The sequence below is a fragment of the Alligator mississippiensis genome, chromosome 5 (assembly GCF_030867095.1).
Source record: "Alligator mississippiensis isolate rAllMis1 chromosome 5, rAllMis1, whole genome shotgun sequence".
Lineage (NCBI taxonomy): Eukaryota > Metazoa > Chordata > Crocodylia > Alligatoridae > Alligator > Alligator mississippiensis.
This window is the reverse complement of record NC_081828.1, coordinates 182,720,639-182,741,982: the sequence shown is the minus strand read 5'-3', so window position 1 is coordinate 182,741,982 and position 21,344 is coordinate 182,720,639. Positions and strand designations below refer to the sequence as shown.

The 21,344-nt window shown below is 40.3% G+C and overlaps 1 protein-coding gene across 7 annotated transcripts in view; it reads right to left on the bottom strand.

Moving 5' to 3' along the window:
• The window catches only part of CACNB2 (calcium voltage-gated channel auxiliary subunit beta 2), a 446,893-nt gene that overhangs the window by 39,986 nt on the left and 385,563 nt on the right, over nt 1-21,344 (bottom strand). For 5 of the 7 annotated variants that reach the window (XM_059729059.1, XM_006271433.4, XM_019497534.2 and 2 more), the window contains 5 exons: nt 17,102-17,238; nt 13,776-13,852; nt 7,532-7,665; nt 3,918-3,998; nt 3,503-3,561 (listed from right to left, as the gene is read on the bottom strand). In XM_059729059.1, the coding sequence (XP_059585042.1) occupies nt 3,503-3,561; nt 3,918-3,998; nt 7,532-7,665; nt 13,776-13,852; nt 17,102-17,238 (488 nt within the window). Of the gene's footprint in view, nt 1-3,502; nt 3,562-3,917; nt 3,999-7,366; nt 7,387-7,531; nt 7,666-13,775; nt 13,853-17,101; nt 17,239-21,344 lie in introns of all 7 variants that reach the window. The other 2 variants (XM_006271434.4, XM_059729060.1) reach the window with 1 other exon arrangement.

Below are 21,344 nucleotides of genomic sequence, written 5' to 3'. Positions count from 1 at the left end.
TCTGCACATGCATTTATGTGCTTTAGTTAATGTGCATTCAGTTTAGTACCATTGTGAGGTGATAAGAAAATACTCATTAGCCTGTCTTAATGCGCATGAACTAAATAGCATGTTTTTTACTGCTGCTTTAATGCACATTAAAATAGGCTAGTGCGCATTAAAGCACACCTGTAGATGCACCCAGGGTGTAGCGTATCTCAGCAGAGAAGCAGCATGTCTTGATATGGCATCGCCTGGTCCTATATAGACATGCCCTGGGTGATGCTGTTCTCTCTGCAGGAAGAAAGTTAAAGCAGATACTTAGATCTTAGTCAATGCTACGATAAGCACTATAGCTAGGGATAGAATATACACATAAACTAGTTTAAGTGATCAGAAACCAATTTAAACCTGTAACAGAAGTTCAACACACTTTCAAAATAGCTGAAACTGGTTTAAGATAAACCTGGTTGGATGTAGTACCAGACTTAACTGATTTAGGTCACCTGGTTTATGGAACTTTTCTCCCAGATCCCCTCCCAGTTCAAATTAACTCACAATTCCCCAGTATCCCAGGATACTTTGCAGCCACCCCTCTGCTCTGCCCCACCCCTCTGCTCCCCAGTCAGAGCACTATTACTCCTTTAGCTGGCTGAGGAAGTTGGCGGGGGGGGGCGGGGGGGGGAGGCAGAGCCAGCTCCACTGGTAAAACCCACCCTTCCAGCCTGGCACAAGACCCCAGACCAGATGCTTCCACCAGGGGTGGGGGGCAGAACCAGACCCCAGCCAGGTGCTGCCAGCACAGGGAATTGGGGTGAGAGCCTGCAATGGGGGCTTGACTCTGCCCCCCCCCCCCCCGAGCCAGGAGGTGGGAGACATGCCTGCAATGTTTGTGGGGGGAGAAGCCAGCAGCGGGGGGCTAGACTCTGCCCTCAGAGCTGGGAGCTACACCCGCTTCTTCCCACCCTCCAGGCCAGCTGGGGGGCAGGGGCGGGATAGAAGCTCACAATGAGGCTTGACTCCATTCCCAGAGCCAGGAGTCAGGCTCTTACCCCCTCCCTCTTACCCAGCTTGAAGGCCAAGAAGAAGCTGTGGCTAAGGGACTCCAGCCCCTCTCTCAACTCCAGGCAGGCAGAATAAAGCCCTTGGTTGAGGCTCTTCCCCGCAACCCCCCATGCTGGGCTGCTCCCGGCTGAGGGATCCAGTACCGGACTCGAGGGGTGGGTTCCCTGCTACCCTTTCCTCAACCACCTAGAGGCTGAGGAAGGGGCATGATTGGGGGAATCATCCAGCTTCTGGCTCTCTGCCATGGCCAGGAGGCTGGGAGGTGTGCTCTAGTGCCCCCCCAAGTACTGGTATGGGCCACTGCAGGGGTCTGGCTACCTTTCCTGTTTGAAAAGTGAATGTCAGTTCACTTGCTTATCGGTTCAATCTATGCAGCTTTGAGAAACTTGCAAAGTCTGAATCAATTCAGCCTTGGGCTTTTTGACTATCTGAATTTAGCCTATATGTGCTTCTATACGTGCAAATCTCTCCCCTTTTGCACAATATCTTATGACAACTTATCTATTGACTTCAAGAGCCACACTGTCAAGGTGAATGGAATGCAGAGCTCTGTGGAATATGAACTTGTCTTCCCTTTGGACTCCTCGGGCTTATGTATTTAGAAGGTGACCCCACCTGCTTTCTCTATACCTGCTACTAGGATGACTAAAAAGAAACATGGCAAGGCTAACTTTGCAGTGCTTTACAGCCCCTCAAGCTGCCTTCTACATATATCTGCCAGGAAAATGTACAATTTGTCCTATAAGAAATAACCTTTTGCCCCTCTCTCCTAATCTTGATTAGGGTATCAGAACTCGGGTACAGCATTCACAGTGATATGCACTGAGTAAGCAAGCTAAAGACAATGCTTTGTACCCAGACGTATGCTGCGGTACAGCTACATGGCTATGATTTAGCCATCACATTGTCAGTGGAAGTTGTAACAGGGACCAATGTTTATATTTAACTGCCAAAAAAGATTCATTAATACACTAAATGTTTCATACTACTGAACATTAAAGTAAAAGTATGAGCAAACAAGACAGTGAAGGCCAGGGGCCAAGTGCCTCACAGGCTCAACTTTGTGTTTGCAAGTGAGGATGAACCAAATGTTTACTTCCAGTTGCTCCCAGTGACTTGCTACATAATCTTTCATATGTGTTTTTTCCCTATGAAAACAGTTAGCTCAGCTTGTTTTGGTATCTAGAGCCAAGTTGCACCCCTTGGCTTAGTTCCTTCTCAAAATGTTTTGGCCTCTCAGGCCTGAAGAGAGGTCACATTCTTCCAAACAGAAGAGTTAAATCAGGCTTTCCCATTCCCCTTTCCTCCTTGTATAATTTTATTTGCCTTGTAAAAAGAAGGAAATGGCTGTCATAAGAATTAAAAGCTGTACTCTCTAGAAGTACATTGGATGCAATTCAGTTAAAACACAATCAAGTCTCAATACTCTGATTGAGAAAAGTAAGTGAATATATTTTGTGTAAAATCCTTCAGTATGCAATGTAGTTAATAGATGAAAACAAAATTATTTTACAGTGCAGATTAGCAATATAATTTTACAATTTAGCCATGGTCTGACTACAGCTATATATGGAGTCAAATACTGTGACTGTTGTCATAGCATTAACAGATTGTTCCATAAAATCATGGAAATCCAAACTCTAATTTGGACTACTGGGTTTGTTATGCCCATCTGCCAACAGATTTATACCTTACAAAACAAGATTTCCATTTTCAAGTTTTTGCCAGTTTCTTTCTTACATGCTAGATAGAATGATTTCTACCCTTTATTATTCCCAATATAACTATAAATGATGTCAGATTTTGATGTCATTCACCTCATCCATTCTTAATTGTGAAGAGCATACATAGCTGCATCCATACAGCCTCCACAGTGAGCCTATGATGGCTACCAAGAAATAAACTTCATGCATTCATGCCTATTCTGTTTGTGCCCAAGTCTGGAAATTAAGCAGAGGAGATGGCTTGAGGAAGGGATGAGTAGTCTGGAGCAATCCTGGATGTGCCCTGAGGCTCTCCATGTTTGGAAACCGAGAACATGCAGTGCCACTCTGAGCCAACGTGGAGACTCTATTCATGTACAGAAACTATTACAAATGAAATATGCATTTAAATCATATGAGATTAACAAAACAACCCTTTCTGTCAGCTTATGCCTTTGCCACACTTACACAAAAACAATGGGTCAAGGGCTATCCACTTGGGATTCCAGTTACCACCTTTAGGAAAGCAGCCATCCTTTTCTTCTTAGAGTCTTCCCATCCTTATTATTTTCTCTGCTAGTGAAGCTTTGACTACCTACCCCAACTGACTGCAAGAATTTGTCTACCATTGAATTGCACTTTAAGTTCAAAATACTCTTCCATCAGCATCCTGGTGTGAAAGTCATTATTTTTTGGTGATGTGACAATTCAAAATAAGAACTATCTTCAAGTAATCTAGATTACAAAGTACTTACCGCCCTTCAAATCTATGTTTTAAAAAATCAAATAATGCTTTTTGCATCATATCTGTCACCTGAAAGTAAACAAACAATGGATTAAAATTCTGCACGTGAAATAAATATTACAAAAAATCACTGTAAAAATATAGCTAATAAGTAGTTCAAAGTTTATTTCAAACTCATGTTTCCTGATGGCATGGTATGAACATGTAACACACAAATATACAGTCTGAACACTTTAGCTTCTCCTGTTTGAATTCCAAGAACAAGTAAAAAGATCATTTAAAAAAATTGCCCTGTATTGCCTTACATTTTTGCCTGATTTTCTTGTGGCATTAATTGATGCTGTTTCTTATTCATCTTAAAACCATTAAAACAAATACTGTTCATTTCTTGGACAAAATGAAAAAAATCAGTAGTAATCACTTACCTCATATCCCTTCAAGGAAGGCCCCACTAAAACTACTGGTCTCATAGAAGGCACTACATCATAAGGAGGGATGTGCTCGGTCTACATAAAAAGAAAAGACTTTCAGAATCTCAGCACAACATTTGCAATATCAGTAATGCTTCAGTTACATTGTGAGTAACTCTGAATTTCCAGTGATGTCACTAACATGGGAATAAGCAGATGTAGATTTTTTCTTTCTTCTTCTTAAAAATGGGCAGATATTACCCGAAGAGTGTGCTACTAATTGGGGTTGGGAGGATGGAAAAGGAGGAGGAGAGGGGAGTGGGGAATGCACATTTTATTTTTTGCAAAAGACTCCTCCTAAATTTTGCTTTCATTGCTCTCCCTTCTGGTTCTCCCGGTGTAGTTGTGAAAGTTTTTCCACAAAGCAACTTCTCTCTGCCATAACTTCTGTGTGGTTAATGGAAGGGACTATTTCTGACTATTTACTTGGTCTGCCTGACTGAAGGGTTGGGACATCTGAGTTGATCACAGAAGTTTCCTATCAAAATCTTATCACTGCATTATGATATTCTATAATGGCTATTATACAAAGGACAGTAAGGGAAGGAGAGAGCAAATAGGAGTATAGCAATTTCTCTTTTATGTATTTCTGCCTCACTTAATAAACCATAGTGACACCACTGTAAATTCCCATAGAAGTGCTTATAATATACATTACCATATTCATACCTATAAATTCTAAACTAAATGTAATCATTGCTAGGAAATGAAATCAAAACAATGATAGATGTTAGTATTTACAGAGTGTTTGTATAAATAGAGTTTTTAATACAAGTGATTCTTATTGATACCCAAAAGGGTCAATTCACTGATGTATCATGCACAATTTATGAATGTTTGGGTAATGTATTTTAAACACATGGGTGAGAACATTGCATCTTTCAAAAGACTGCCAAAATCTTGTAAATTTAAAACCAAATATGGTAGAGGAAAAGAATCAAACAGTTTTGTATCAAACTGTTTTTCACAAAACATTACCAAGACTATATCAAACCTGGCTTATAAAAAAAAAAAAAAAGCATTAATCTTTTTTCAGTTCTTTTTGCTTTTTCTTTAGGGAAAAATGTTTCAAATTCAAAACCACCAACCTGGAAAAATCTTAAAAGGAGGTATGCCAGATATATTTTTCAAAGGCCTACATAGTACAAATACATCAGTCAACACCAAAAATACTGTTATGTTCATTATTACAGTACTCAACATGTCCCAGAATTAATCACAAAAGGTAAAACAATTTCTTCCAACATTTCCAAACACAAAAAACAAAGACAAACATTAATACAGTGACAGCACAAAATGCTATACAAGCAGCAGTCTAAAGCAGTCTAAGACATGAAAAAAAAATCTTGTGACCAATTTTCTTTTTTTGTTTTTTCTTTTTTTTTTTACTTGTAGCTTCATCACATAATTGATAATATAATAAGAATGAATACCTGTGCCCAAGGCATCATAAGCACATGAAATGAATTTATTTTTTCATGGTGCAGGATTTAACTTAAAATGTTTCAAAGTATAAGCTTGTAACTATGATGTATAAGCATGAAGATATAACCTGTCAACTTTTGTTACCAGGAATGTAGATAATTTGATACTTGCATGCATTTGAGACATGCCCCTTAGAAAAGTGCATTACAGGCCATAAGTGCTTATGGGGTCAATGCTCTGATGCAAAAGATCTTTTGTATAAGGTGGCTATCAATGAAACTACACTCATGCTAGTAGTTAATGTGCTTGAAAATTAGGGAAGATACAGAAATTACCTTATTTGATGGAATATGGGTGCTTTATTTTTTTAAACCTATTCTGCAGCAACTCAGAGGGTTTCTTTGGGAAGGTGTTTTTTGTTTCCTGGTATTTTTAATGTTATATTCATGGTAACAACTACAGAACTTTCACTTGTCAGATCCCTGTTGCGAACATGCTCCACAGCAGAAGTGGCAGAAGTTTTATTATCTGATGTCTGTTCAGTGACTTCACTGTATGAAGTGAATTGTAGGTGTCCATATAGTTACTAGGACCATAGGCCACATATTTTAAAAATCACCACCACCGCTTGTAATGATTTTGGGATTATCAGTGAAAGCAAAAAATGAACAGAAGTATAGAATCAGCTACACTCCTGCCTCTATGGTTGTCCTTTTGGAGATAAAGTTTAGAGGCTTGCCTTGATAGTATCCAAAAGAGATGTCAGTCTTAATTTTGCTTATCATATGCAAGTTTGATAGCTAAATTATGATTGATTAAAAGATTTGTTCAGAACAAAGAAACTGCCATTCAGTTCTGTAAAGAAGTGGGAATAATAAGTGTGTTGTTTAGGAAAGGAGTTCACTGAAACAAGCAATGGAACCTTCTTCAGGCAGGAAGAATCTAATATTCTTTGAGGAAGCATAAATGAGTAAGATAGAGAAGTTTTGCATTAGTGTGTCTAGATGTATCCACAGAGCTGCTGACACTGCTTCATCAGCATTACATACAGTACTGACTGTCTGTTAAGTGTGGATGTATGTATGTAGTTAAAAACAAAATGAAGAAAACCCAAGGGAATTTGAGGAAGGAAGGAAGGAAGGAAGGAAGGAAGGAAGGAAGGAAGGAAGGAAGGAAGGAGAAAAGAAAAAGAAAGTATTTGGCTTGATATTGCTGTTGCTAGATATTTTCCTGATAAACAACATACCCAATCAAAGATGTGTGTCTTGCAGTCCCCAATAAAAGGGTGCCTATAATAGTTCTGTAGCACCTTTGCTGGCCAATTTATGAAGAAACCTTGGCTGTGTAGGGGACCGCCAATCGTATTTCCAATAGTTCAGATGCTATAGTCTGACTGATGGAGGAGAAGGCAAGAACATTTGGGAAAAATTTATATATGACAATAGGAAAAACTCACAGTAGACCGCCAAAACAAGTCTGCAGTTTTCCATGGTCTTGCTCATCTGCAGATTTTGCACCTAGTGGATTAGAAGTTTAAATACTGACTAAATTAAAAATTGAAGGTTTTTTGTTTGTTTGTTTGCTTGTTTTTAAGTACAATCTGATTAGAGTCCAATAATGATTTTAAAAGACTGAATTATAAGTTAAAAAACTTGAAAAAAGAGACAAAGACAGATAAAATAAGCATGCACTAGAGAGGTGCATTATATGGATTTGTCAGCATTTTACTTCCTTGAATGTTTAAAGAAATTCCCAGTGGCGTATTATTCCATCAAAAAGGATAAGTACTGTAAGAGTCATTTCACTGAGTCACTAACTGAACCTAGTATGCTAGTCTTAATGTATGGAATCAAGTATCAGCAGCCTATCAGCTAGGTTTCTTCCTTAATTCTGAAATGATTGTACTGTTTAGACTGTGGGTAATAATGCTAATGATGCCAGTGGCAGGATAAACGCAGGTTGTGTCAACGTAAACTTACCGATTTCTGCTTCTGTTTAGCTACAGCAGCATGGAAAAGAAACAAAGAATAACAAAGCATGCATGTTATTGGCTTGTCAAAGGACACAGACAGCTAACAGGACTAGAAATGTGACGCAGTGCAGGTGAGCAGGTGGACAGATGGGAGCTTGCAAGTTGGTGTTACCTTCTTAAAGAAGGGCATTCTTTTCTCTTTGGAGTGGGGTGATGTTACACTGTTTGCACTGGGTTTGGGGGAGCGATGGTTTGCTGGAATATCATTTTCTTCTGCATCTAAGCCAGTGGCATCTATGTCTATAGCTATATACAGATAAACAATTCAAAATTATCAGATGGCAGGGAGAGGAGTAAGAGGTTAAAAAGGAAATAAAAGTAAAGAACATGAAATTGTCCAAAGTCAAAAATCAACCGTGAGTTCAGAACACAAAACTTAAAGGGAAAAATTTAAAGGTACAGTACATTAGGGTTAGAAAACACATGATGATATCTGTAACAACTACTGTAACATTTTCTTCAAATTTCCTTTTACAGCACTAAAAATCAGACATCAACAGATCTATTCTTCCCAAACTGATAAAAAGGCCAAGTTCTGCTCTTTTTTTCATAGCATATTTCCAAAGTAACTCCAGATTCACACCAATGGAAGATAACAGAATTTGGCCTACAATATATGGATCATCTGCAGAACTGAATTAAATCAAAATGTGTCATCTTGAGCTTAACATTAAGATTTTAATATTGGGCACTTAGGACATGAAGGACAGATTTTTTTCCCCTTCTGGATTTTTTAAATTCCATGAACCAATCAATATCGTCCTAACATACTTAAAGACTTATTCACAATTATCTAAGAGAAGAATATAATTGGTAGTGACTTTTCAAAGTCTTGATTTAGCTAAAAATGTACAGTAGGCACAAGATACAATCACTGGAAATAATAAAAACACAACTACTGATAATGAACACTTACGCAAATAGCAAGGGGAAGGAAGAAAAGCTAGCTCAGTTATCACAGAAGCATACGGAATTCTGATTAAAAGACCTAGTAAAGATCTGGTGAGGGTAAGATGGAATCAGAAACAATAAACCATTGCTCCTCCACCCCTCCCCACAAAACAAAATCATGTACATCATAAACAGCTTTGAACAGAAATATCTGATGCATCCCACAGCAAGTTAGTAAGTGGAGATAATGTAAACAATAAAAAGTTATAGAATCAGATGTAAATGGTTTTCAGAATGCAAAAAGAGAAAGAAAAGTCAAGTTTGCATTGTAGAGCATAGCAGATGTCTGCCAATTCCAGCAGAAATTGTAAATTGTAAGGAGAGGAACCAGAGGACCTTCGCAAAATCCCTCTTATATACTGTAGTCTATTATGAGCATGGCTATTATATTAAATTTGTCTTCAGTGACCATCCTAAGATTATGCTAAATGGACACAGAGGATCAGTCTACCAACACCTTATGGGTACACACAGGCATTTATTTTTAATACTGAGCAACACATTAGCACTTTGGTGTGCTAGAGAAATATAGCGTTAAGGAAGCATACAGGCATTCCAGCCCCTGGCTGGAGAGCTACAGAAGTTGCCTCAAAAGGCAGAGCATTCCTGCTTGGTTACTGGCAGCCAGCTCTGTCCCCTGAAAAGCAACAGCTGCTAGACAGCCCCTTGTTACCTGTAGCGGGGAGAGGTCAAGGACAAGTGGTCTCTTAGGCTAAGTACAAACAATCAAAAAGTCTGAAGTTGAAGTGATTCAGTCTTTACAGGTTAGTCTAAGCTGTATAGATTGAATCAACAAGCAAGTGAACAGACGTTCACTTTTGATTCTGGAAATGCGGCTACATGCTTGCAGCGGCCCAGGCCAGAAGCCAGGGGTGCTAGAGCATGCCTCCCTGCTTGGCTGGAGCAGACAACTTGAATCTGGAGGGGATCTGGGACAGAAGTTCAATACATTTAAGTCTGATACCACATCCATCAGGGTTTATCTTAAACCAGTTTCAGCCATTTTGCAAGTGGTTTATGCGCACTGAACTTCTGTTGTGTTACAAGTTTGAACTGGTTTCCGATCACTTCAGTTGGTTTATGTGTAATTTCTGTCCCTAGCCTTAGTAGCACTGAGCAGTCACACAGCCTCCACAGCCAGCAGATAGAGTACCAAGAGCGGCACCTGTGACAGAGTACCCTTTGTGGGAATTGTTGCCAGGTCTCTTGAAGTGGTGGTGGTAGCAGGGTCCTAGCATGGTCTCTCATTACTGGATGGGCTCTCAAAGCGCCTTTCTTCCCCTTTGAAGGGGGTACAGAGAAAGAAAAGAGGACTGTGGGATGCTGGAGTTCCTGTAGAACCCTGTAGCACTATATGCTGCTTTATAGGCATTATAGAGTGCTAAAAAACCAAGTTCCTCTTTCAAAGAGGTACTATTTTGTAGCCCTTTTGCCTTTTTTGTAGTGCTACAAACAGCTTACACTCACTTTTTGTGTAAGGAATGTAGTCTTTAGCTTAAACCAGGACTGTCCAGCTAGCACCCTGGGGTTCTCATGTGACCTGGAGTTGTTAAATTGCAGTCTACAGGGCTTGCTGGCACAGCTGCTGGAGTTGCTGCATTGTTGTAGCTCTGGAACAGAGGGGGTGCAGGCCAGTGCTTGCCCCCTCACCCGCTTGTCTACTGCTGAACTCTGGGGTTTTGGCTGCCACTGGCGACTAAAATAAGTGGGAGGGGAAAAGGTGTGGGGGTGAACGATGGCTGGTTTCCACCTGCTTTTTGGAGCTGAGCCCATGCAGCGGCTCCAGCAAATGTACCCACCAGCCAATGCCCCACCTCCAGAGGCAAGTCATTAGGCCCACAAACCCCCCTTGCGTCTGGATCCAGACCACAGGGACAAACACATTGGACATCCCTGGCATAACCATAAACAATAGCATTGACCATAATACATTTACCCTGGTAAGCTGTATACAACTGTCTTATAAGTGAAAATACATCAATATGAGTAAGAGTGTTATCTAGTAACAGATGCCTAGATTACTATGTGCCACTTCTGATTTCAGAGTTACCTGGGCCAGAGAAGAGAGATCTTCTGTTAGTGTAACACACATATTCCCATTTGAATTATTTACGGATGCCATGCCAGGATCCTGATAGGCTTTTAGAAGATTATATTCCTGAATGCTCATGTTTCATATAATTTTGCCAGACATGCAGAAATCATGTAACACTCTTTTTTGCCACAGTGACCCCCACCCACAACTTCCCCCCTCATATGAATAAACAGAAAATGTTTGCAAAATACAGTCTAAAGGCACCACTAAAATAAATCAGAATAAAATGTGTGTGTTGAACTAAATCACTTGCACAATCTTTAGAACAATTTTAGCAAAAAAATAACATAACTTTTCTATAAAACAAGGGGCTTGCAGCAATTGAGCAGCTATTAGGCAGACAGTAACATATATGCCTAGCTGTGAATATATATGGAATGGCTGTCTCAAGCCTAGGAACAATGTCAAAGTCCAATTTTCAAAAAAGCAAAGACTTTACCAGAGATGTGTGAAATTTCAGGCTAACCTTCTTCCTACCCCAATAAATTAATTTTTTTTTCTTAAAATGAAAACTTTTGCAAACAGGACTTGACATTTTAAAATCTTCTTAATTAATTGTTAAAAAAAAATAGAAAAAAACTGCTTGTTAGTTTTTCATTTATTATTTTGGGGTTTTATTTTCCACCTCCATTTTTTAGTTCTCATTTTTCATTTCTGATCTTCTTCATATTATGTCACCTTCTTCAGTGTTCTTTGCTGTTCTCTGTACCCAGTTATTATTGTCTGGTCATCACTCTCTGGTATCAGTTGTTTTCTTTCATAGCCTATGAGATCTGCATGAATTGATTAGGATGGCAGCTCCAGAGGGACACAGTTTTATCATTTTTCATTTCTTTGTTTTCATTCAGCTTGTTTGATTTTTAACTTCTGCTTTAGGTTGGTCAGTTTAATTTTACATATAATTATATATATATGTGTGTGTGTATATGTGGGCACATCTACAAAATGATGGTGCAATAACAGACCATACTGCTCTGTGCTGATGGCGCACAATTATTTTTGGCTACTATGTCACCACAGTGATGTGCTATATCAAGGGAGAGTGTTACTACGGTGACATAGAGGTGGTGTCATGGTTTTTCCCCGCAGGCGCTACATTGCCGTAGCATATTGCTACGGCTACATAGTGTCACTGTGTAGTTGCGCCCAGTGTATGCACATTCAAAATTGAAAAGTGAGATTAACTCTTTCTAGTTCCCATTTCTCCACATCAAAGGGAACTAACATACATCATTTTAACTCTATCCTGGGCAGAAGACTTTAAAAAGCAGGAGTACTACAAGTCAGAACTGAGGTGTCCAAGAAGACCTAGCTGAGACAGTATATAGGCTGTGTGACCAAAACTATGCGTTAGAGGCCCAATATTATCAATTCCTCTCTTCAGTATATTTTAGAAAAAAAAAACCCTCTCAAAATAAAATCTTAAGATTTCCAGCAAGCAAATATACATTATTCATGACTATTTCTCCCAAACTTCAAATAAGAAAAAATGAAATGCAAGTAAAGCCACTATACCACTGAATTCTATATAATATTCTGTGAGCATTACTTAAGGTATTTCAGATAAATGGAAATCAATTTGCTGACCTGCTGCACAAATCTCCTTAGTATACAGTGGATGACAGTTTTCATCTGAAGAATTACATAACACCGTAGACGAAGTCTAGCTGGCATAAAAATACACACATGCACATCTTATAGTCCACCACCAAAATGCTATGACTGCAAAGCAGAAACCTCAACAATAAACATTACACTACAGAGCCCTAATACAACCAAATACCTACCTACTCATGAGCTACAGCACAATAACCAAACTGGCTGCATATTGGCAACTGAAGAAATACATATATTTTTTAACTAACAAACAGAGTCAGACAGGGAACTTAAGTGGAAATTAGCGTTAGCTCCAGCACTGGAAGTAATGTAATTGGCATGAGTGCCACCCTGCACCCAGACTACTCATCTTTAGTCTAGGTATAGCACAACATTAAAGCACCTATGCTGCTTCTGGTTTTAGATATCCCTGCACAGTGCTGCCTTGTGCAAGTATATTAACTAGTATGTCAACAGCCAGCTTGGGCACTGCTTCATTTCATGTAGACATACCTGCAGACAATTTAAAAATGTTAAGATCATTTGATTGAGCTGTAATTTAGCCTAGACTCTACCTATGCTTTTGATAACCACACTTTTTCACCTCTGCAAAAAAAAGGTTTTTTAATAGCAGTAGTCATTTTCATTGATCTTTATTAACTTCATGGACTAAAGCCTTCTGTTTTCCCTCAGCCAAAAGATGAAACATACAGTAATACAGCAGCTGAATCACTGATTTAATTGGAGTATCGATCTTTAAATCCAAGAAAAAGTTTTTACTAATTAAGATGACAGTGAGAATTATTTTGTTACATGCAGATGCCTAGGGTATCTTTTTGGAACACTTTTAAAAAAGATGAAGTGTCCTAGTTTTCTTTAATTGAGTAATTATTGTTAGTATGCTAGTGCAACTCAAAGTGCACTAGCTTAATATTTCTTGGACATAACCTAAATTAAGCTCAAATTTGTTTGGTAATACTTTAAATTCAAGCAGCACTTATGAAAAAGAATTATCACAAAAAGGTAAGGCAACTGATTGCTAGGATTTAGTCCAGATCTGCTGTGTAAAATTACGCTCTTGGTTATGAAATCATGCTTCTCCTGGTGCTAATGAGGTAACCACACAGGACTTTTTATTTCAACTCAGCATCTCCTATTTTCCTATATTAGAACATTATCCATATTTAACAGAAATTGGTTAGGAAAAAAACCTTTGACTGTCTTAGTTAAGACAGCAACAGATGAAGGACAACTTTGTTGCACAAAACCCCCGCAAAAGATTGAAAAGCAATCAATTTCATTATTTTTCTGCCTATCCTCATGTCCTTTTCTCCTAATTTCACCATAATAACGTGACAGCCTAGTAAAATCAAGGCAATAGTTAAAAAAGATTCAGTAATGACCATTTGTTGTGTGAACTAGCCCATAGAAATATGCTAATTCCCTTATTCCTACAACACACAGACAAACCAATGTCATGTGGTCACACAACTGCCTGATACTGTGCCAATGAACAATGAAAATGAGAAAATTAATTAATCTCATTTTAAAACATATAATGCAATACACTGTAAGTCATAAAGGAGTAAATGGACCAGTTTGTAAACAAAAGTTTTTGGGTAAATCTGATATCTTTTATTAGACCAACTCAAATAGTAGGAAAAATTCTTTCATTTTGTAAACAGAGGATTCTAAAGGTTAATGACCTACTTACCAGATGATGGAGGCGTTGATTTTCTGGAGCTAGGTACTATATCACCCAAACTGGATGATGAGTTTCCTCCTGATTTACTGGAGTGAAACAAAAATTAGTTTTTAGTCAAAACTCATGGTCTTATTAGGCATGCAATCTAGAATGTATTTACTAACTTTCTTTCAAATGAGTCACTAGCAAAGAGACAGGCAGTATTTCTGATCATGATAAGAATTTATAACTTGGCAAAATATGTGCATCCTTTAATGCCTCGTTGTATCAGCTTATTCTGCTGGCAGCTGTGGCTACCCAGGTAATGACATGCAGGACTGGAATAGTCACACATCAAAGTGCTAAATAGAAATGACTACCAACAAGAAGCTCTACACCTTGTACAACATTTGCTGAGGCATTCCCTGTGGTCAGTATCTGGTAAGTCTCAGTTCTTTTCAAATTGATCTAATACACCATTAATCAAAACAAAATTACCAACAATTCTGATGGAAAGAAATCAAGTGAGGGTAGTATCTCAAAACAAGCAGAAAAGAAGAATTACAGGTAATACATTTTCTTTTTCTCCAAATAAATGTGAATTATAACACAGCCACAATATACAGAAAGAAAGTATAAAGATTTGTTGGATCTCCAACAAATGGAGTATCCAGAAAACTAGTTTACTATTAAAAGAAGCAAATATTTGCTTATAGAAGAACTACATCATTAAGTAGCAATATCAAAAATGACATATGTACCTAGAAGAATTGAATAATAAACTGGTTAACTCATCAGAACACATAGCAATTAATTATTGGACAGGAGTAAATAAGAAATCAATAGTTTATGCAAGAAATGTTTAATGAGAGTTTGGCTGCATCTTCTCCTGAAGCTTCAGTGCTAGTTAGAGTAAGAGATAGCATGTGTGTTTGGATTGATCCATGGTCTGAGATAATTCTTATATTTCTATGTATTTGAAAAATTGCCTACATTTTCCTAGGACTTCAGTATTCTCTAGATAAATATCTAAGAATCTTTCAGAGTCAACCTTGTATGAAAGGACTTTGACTCATACAATAGGGAAAGATGTACATGGAAACTGACAGGATGGACATGAGGCTAATATCTGTACAATAAATGACTGGTTAAGCTGTAAATCATAGGGAAGCTGGGGTGAGCAGGTACGGGGCCCACTGCTGAAACCGTTAGTACCAAGCCCCATTGAAGGAGGCAAAAAATGGCAGTGTTAAACCCCATGGATCCTTAATGCCACTCACTTGACCACTGCTTGCCCAACTGCCAGAGAAAGGTCCAGACCTCGGCCACAAGGAGGCAATCCAGGAGGCCAAACCAGTTTGACAGCCCTGCACTAGAGCATGGGGATCTTCTGTGGTATTTAAGAGGAACAGCTGCCCTATATAATTTCCATTTGTTCTTTATGTGACTTCAAAAGTTCCTAAAAAGTAAGAATTCAAAACATAAATGCTGACACAAACGAGTTAAAATTAGAGCGTGACGAACGCACATTATTGTTATGAAATGAGTGACCCAATCATCTTTATCTCAGTCTAGGCTACCTGATAATTTTCTCAACAGAATAAAAGAAATCAATCACTATACAGGTTAAGCTCCAACATGTTTTCCTTACTTAATTTAAAGTATCTCGAGGTGATAATCAGGGATCCTGATTTTCTCTGTTTAAATATTGCAAGTTCTCTGATTTAAAAAAAAAATTTACAAGTTCTCCATTAAAAAACTCCAAAACTGAGATTAAAATGAAATGCCACTAATATATATCAATTGAACACCATGTTTTATTGATATGTTTACAATTTTAAAGCAATTTGGAAGCCTACTGGTGCCTCAATCACTATAATAAAATAAATTCTAAGTACCTATAAACTTTGGTATTTGATTCTGGGTTTTTTTTATCATGGAAAATCAGAGCTCCCTCTGCCCCCTTTGCTCACAAAAACATAGGTCCAGGTCCCTCACTCCCAAGCCAGAGCCCTCCAGCCTTGCTCGTGTCTCTCACTCCCCACACACAGCCCCCCACCCATCCTGGCACCTTCACTCCCCACCCACAGCCTCTGTCCCCCGCATCTCTGTTAGAGGGGCCCCTCAACTGCCAGAGCTATGGGGCCAAGGACCCGGGTCTGCAGCCGCAGCCCCCTCCCACCCCCTGGCAGCAACACCTGAATCCTGGCTGCCGCCTGTGGGAGGCAGCAGCTGCTGCAGGACAGCAGAGCACAGAGCCCAGCTGTGCCCCCCCCCCCCCCCAAGTGGCACAGCTGAAGCAGATCCCATCTTGGGGGGTCAGATGTGGGCTGGTCGCTACAGGTTCAGACTCCCCTCCCTGCTGCCCCCTCCCCAGGGCCTCCAGGGCCCAGCAGGTGGGACCCTGCATGGCAGGGCAGAGCGGGGCTGGACAAAGAAGCTCATTGCTATTGGGAGCCCCATGGCACTATGGCAAGCTGCCTCCTCTCCGTCCAGCAGCAGCCAGGGGTACAACTCTGTGCCACTGCCCCCACTGCTGCCTGGGAGGCAGGGAGCACCTTACCAGGGTAGTGCAAGGCTTTCAGTAGCAACAGTTGTCCCCACCTCGCTCTGCCCTGCTGCACTGGTTCTCACCCACTGGGCTGCAGAGGCTCCAGGGGGGGACAAGCTCACAGCTGGCAGCCCGCACCCACCCCCAGTCAAGCCCAGCACATAGATCTGGGGGGCCTGTGCCCCCTTGCTGCCCTGCAAGTGCATACAGTTGCAGGGAGCCAGCTCCATACCCCCTGCACAAGCTGCCCACACAGCCCTATCCTGCTCCCCACCTGGGACCTACAGCTTTGCAGTCCAGCCTGGGGCCCCAAGCCCCATGCACTACCCCAAGCTGGGCAGTGACAGCAGCCCCAGCCCTTCCCAACTCCCTCCTTCCAATGGGGCCTCAATCCCCCCTTGACCTCTGCCAGACTTACCTGTAGGTGCTGCTCTCCAGGCTGCCTGGTGGCCATGTGCATGTGTGAGTACACACACATGAATGGCGCCCCCTGCCTGACCCCCTTCTCCTACTCCCCCAGCCCCTTGCAGGCTGGAACTCTGCCAGCCTGCAGAGAGCTCTTTGCAAAAGTGGAAAATCCATGTTCCTCTGTTAAAATGAAAAATCCACATTTTTCTTGGTTAAAAAAGAAAATCCCTGGGCTTTTTTTTCCATGGGAAATGGAAAACCCAGATCCCTGGTGATAATTATATTTATTAAAGAGTAAAATACAGAAATACTGGATACTTAGACTCTCTGTTTCTGATTTCTAAGCTGTCACAAGGATAATACATATATACATAATAAATATCTTTATTTTAAGTACCTGGAGTAGAATTTTCCTTGCTTTGCTCTTTGTTCATGCTGTAGCCTCATGTTTTCTAATTTGACTGGACTTGGTATGAATCCTATTTCACAGCCTTCTTTTACCAACCGGCCTATCCACCAGTCATTGTTGAATTTCTAAAAAAGAAAAAAGAAACAAAAAATACATTTATTAAAAAATCAATTACATTATAAATTAATTTTGTTCTCATTTTTAAATTTTCAGTCAATTCTTTTTTTAATAATTCTCTCTGCTCTTAGTCACTGTATTACATTATCATGTAATAGTAATGAAGAATCCTGGTAATTTGCAGAAGCACATTTTAAAAAATAATTATAACTTGCAAATGATTAAATGTTATTGTACTAAATCACAAACTTGCCTTTCTAATCTTCATCACTCTTCTTAAACCTCCACCACACCAGCTTTATCCCTTTATTTTACATACTGCTCTCTCTAACTCTTCAAATGGCAGTGTTCCTTCTTTTTCCCTGCACCTTGGTTTCTCAATGGTGGACACTAGATACTTCTTCCATATTTCTATCCCAATCACCTGTAACAATTTGCAAAGCCGGTCTCAAGCAGCTGCCATGAATTTTATGTACTCATAAGACTGAAGTCTTTACATAAAATATAATAACCATATTTTCACATTTTAATGTGCAAGTTATCTGTCAAGAAACTTTAATTTAATTTACCAAAATGATCAAGGGCTTGAAAGGCAAGTCATCTAAGGAGAGGGTGAAGGACCTAAGCATTTTCAGCTTGCAGAAAGGTACTGAAGAGGGCACAGGATAGCAGTCTTCAAATACTTGAAGGGATTCCATATAGAAAAGGAAAAGTACCTTTTCTTTTTTGCTGCAGAGAGGAGGATGCGGGTCAGTGGTTTCAGTTGTAGCAAAGTAAATTTAGATTGGATAACCAGAAAAACTTATTCATTGTGAGAATAGTGAGGCAGTGGAACAGATTGCCTGGGGATGTTGTGAACTGGTGTTCAAGAAGAAGTTGGACAGCCACTGGTTGGGGATGTTCTAGGCATAGCTATACCTATTTTCTACAATGAGTATTTCCCATGCTTCTGAGCTTTACTGGTTGCTCCTGCTGCCTCCCTCCTTTTTTTTCTGCTGTGTGTGTAGGGTTGGCAGGATTTGATTTTTTAATCGGTAAAGACTGATAAATGTTGTTTTCACCTCACACTCACAGACACATGAAAAAAATATTTCCATCTTTAATAATCAAAAAGAGAAGAGAAAAACAGAAGGGAGTCAGACTGGAGTATAGAGGGCCCAGTCTCTTTAAAGAGAAAAATAGTGGGCAGCCCAATGACTCGTTAATTAAGAAATTAGCTGCTCATCCACAGGTGCTGAGAAGTGGGCCAGAGGGAGATAACAGGGTACTTAAACCCCTACTGGAAGCTCAGAGGGGAAGAAGGGGGAGGTACAATATCTGAGCCAGACGGGAAGCAGCAGCTGTGGAGGAAGGTGTGCAAAGTAGTGCCGGGGAGTTCCAGACACCTGAGTGGGTCAACTCAGCTGCAGAGAGATTGTAAAAAGATGTGAAGCCACCTACTGGTGATACTGCTACATAGCGAGAAAGACTCCAATTAGGAAGGATACAAGTTTTGGTGTTTTCTTTGCCTTTTTGGGGGGGGGGGGGGTTTGCATCTGGGGGTGGAAGATCTTTATGTTATTCATTTAATTTAAATCAATAAAAATTGAAATAAATGCTTAAAAATGAGCATTAATTTTAGCCATTAAAATGGTATAAAAAAAATTAAATTCTACCAGGCCTATATAGGTGTCAGGGTGTTTTAAGCCTCCCCAAAGGCATTGGGTATTAGCTACAGCTAGGGCTGGGGACTTCAATTGGGGTGTGCTGATTCTCCTGCTAGGAGCAAAACTCAGAGGTTCTTGGCTACAGAGTCTTGCCTCTCTGCTCAGGGTCACACCAATCACCATATTTGGGGTCAGGAAAGAATTTTATCTCATGATCAAATTGGTATGGGCTGTGGGGGGCTTTACCTTCCTCTGTGGGGGGTAGGAGGGGTGGGCTCTCTACCTGGGACCTGTTGATCATATAGAGAAAACATTTTATAGAAACAGGACATTGGCTGTTGTGGTCCTCCTGCTTTACCTATGGTAGGTTAGGGTGTTAGGTCTATGTTGCGTCAGGGTTGAGGGTAGTCTTATGTAGAGTTTAGCTTATGGTTGTATGGGATGGTTTGGATATGGATGATCCTGCCTCAGGTAGAGGGTTGGATTAAATGACCTCTGGAGGTCCCTTCCAGCCCTACTTCTCTATGGGCATGTCTACATGTCACCCTAAGGTGACGTAGCAGCATGCTACAGTGACATAGTGATTGCATGGGTCAACACATGATCAGCAGCTATGTCACCATAGTGGCACACTCCCCCATTGTAGCATGCTGCTATGGTGACATAGTAGTGAAATCTAACCGTGGACCATGTGCACAGTGCAGTACGAGCGGTTATGTGCCGTGCTTCAGTACTTCCAAAAGGAAGTACTAAAGCACAGCCATGTGTAAACGCACCCTATAGGAATGTCCGTACATGCAGCCACGTGCGCTTGCAGCCGCTCAAATAGAACTGATGCAAATTTGAGCCAGGGCTTTTTGTCTCAGCGCATGTGCAGAGCAGGGGTCGGGGTGGGGGGGGCTAGTGGGGGACCCCCCATAGTTCCCTCCCCCCTCCTCCAGCCTCCCCGACCCCTTACTCATGGCACTGGAGCCCTGGTACTGAACACACAGCCTGGGGCTGTGTGTTCAGCACCAAGGCAAGGGCCAACCATAGAGATGCTCTGGCAGCCAGAGCATCTCCATGGAGGACCCAGCCTCTGGTTGCCTCAGGGCATGGTCCTTTTTTTAACTTCATTTTTTTAGACCCCTGGATATCTTGCAGTGTGGGGAACACTTTTTTGTTCCTGTGTGTGCAGGAGTTTGAGAGGGGGCAAGAGGCATGTGTGCGCTCATCTGGATGCACCCTACAAGTCTAAAATTCAGCAGCAGTAGTGATAATACTGGTGTGTAGGTAATACAATGGAAGTTTATGAAGTTGAAATTTTCTCATTGTGGAACAAGGGATTGAAACTGTGGAACAAGGGAGATACAGAGCCATTTGCAAGAACACTGTTTTAAAAATGGTGTGGATTATCTGAGCCTGTGGGTAATTTCACTGCTTTTAAGGAACAGACATTTTGGAAGGGGTATAGTGTTTCAGTGAGTTTATAATAAAAACTCAACAAACTCCTCAGTCTCCCTTCCCTCAATATTATGCTCTAAAATTTGGTTCCTTTTCCCCTCCTTATTCCTGATTTGCCAGTTACCCATGCTATCCATAGATCATATTACAAGCTATTGTAACATACCCCCAGGAGTAGACAATTGAGAAACATTGTGGAATGCCTGTTTGAGTTCATGGGCTGCAACTATATACATATACAAGTCATTCCAATAAGCTAGATTATTCCTCATACATATATGTAAAAATAAATATATCAGAAACATATTTTGATCATCTTAAAATTTTGCATGGGCCTCCAACAGCATTTAGTTCTGTTTAATGTATTGTTATTCAATGTAAAGCAATTGGAAAAATAAGTATGTTGTCTGAATATTTTTAAAAGTAAATTCAGAATAGAATGACAATAGGTCAATGACAAACAACTTCACTTGTCATACTACTTTCAGTTCTGGTCACTTCTGTGAGTTGTTGGTGGGGGTTATGCTTTAGGCAAATGTTAAGATGACATTTAAATAACAAGAACAGTGGTATAAAATAAACACAATATTATGCTCTTGTAATACAGCAGGCTGCTGGCTACACCTTACCCTATGGTACTCACTGTCACAAAATATTAAAGTAAATATGCTACAGGAGTAAAAAAAAAAGTGTAGGATAAATTTATGACTCAACTCATCTCACTGCTATAAAAACTGACAGAGGGCTTTAGTAACTGCGGTGGTGCAAAAATGTGAAGAAAGACAGGAGCATCAGGGCTCAGACTCTCCTGGAACATCTCTGAAGTGCTTTTGTGTATGTCAGTAGTTATCGACTGAGGTGCTGTGAGCCTCCATCAGGAGTGTTGTGATGCAGGTACTGCTGCTATGGTAGTAGCAGCCAGGTAAAAATGCCCTGCGCACACTCCTATTGCATTAGGGCAGTGATCAGCCTAAAGCAGGGAGGAGCCCCTTCTGGTCTTACCCTCCCACACACCTCCTGGAAAC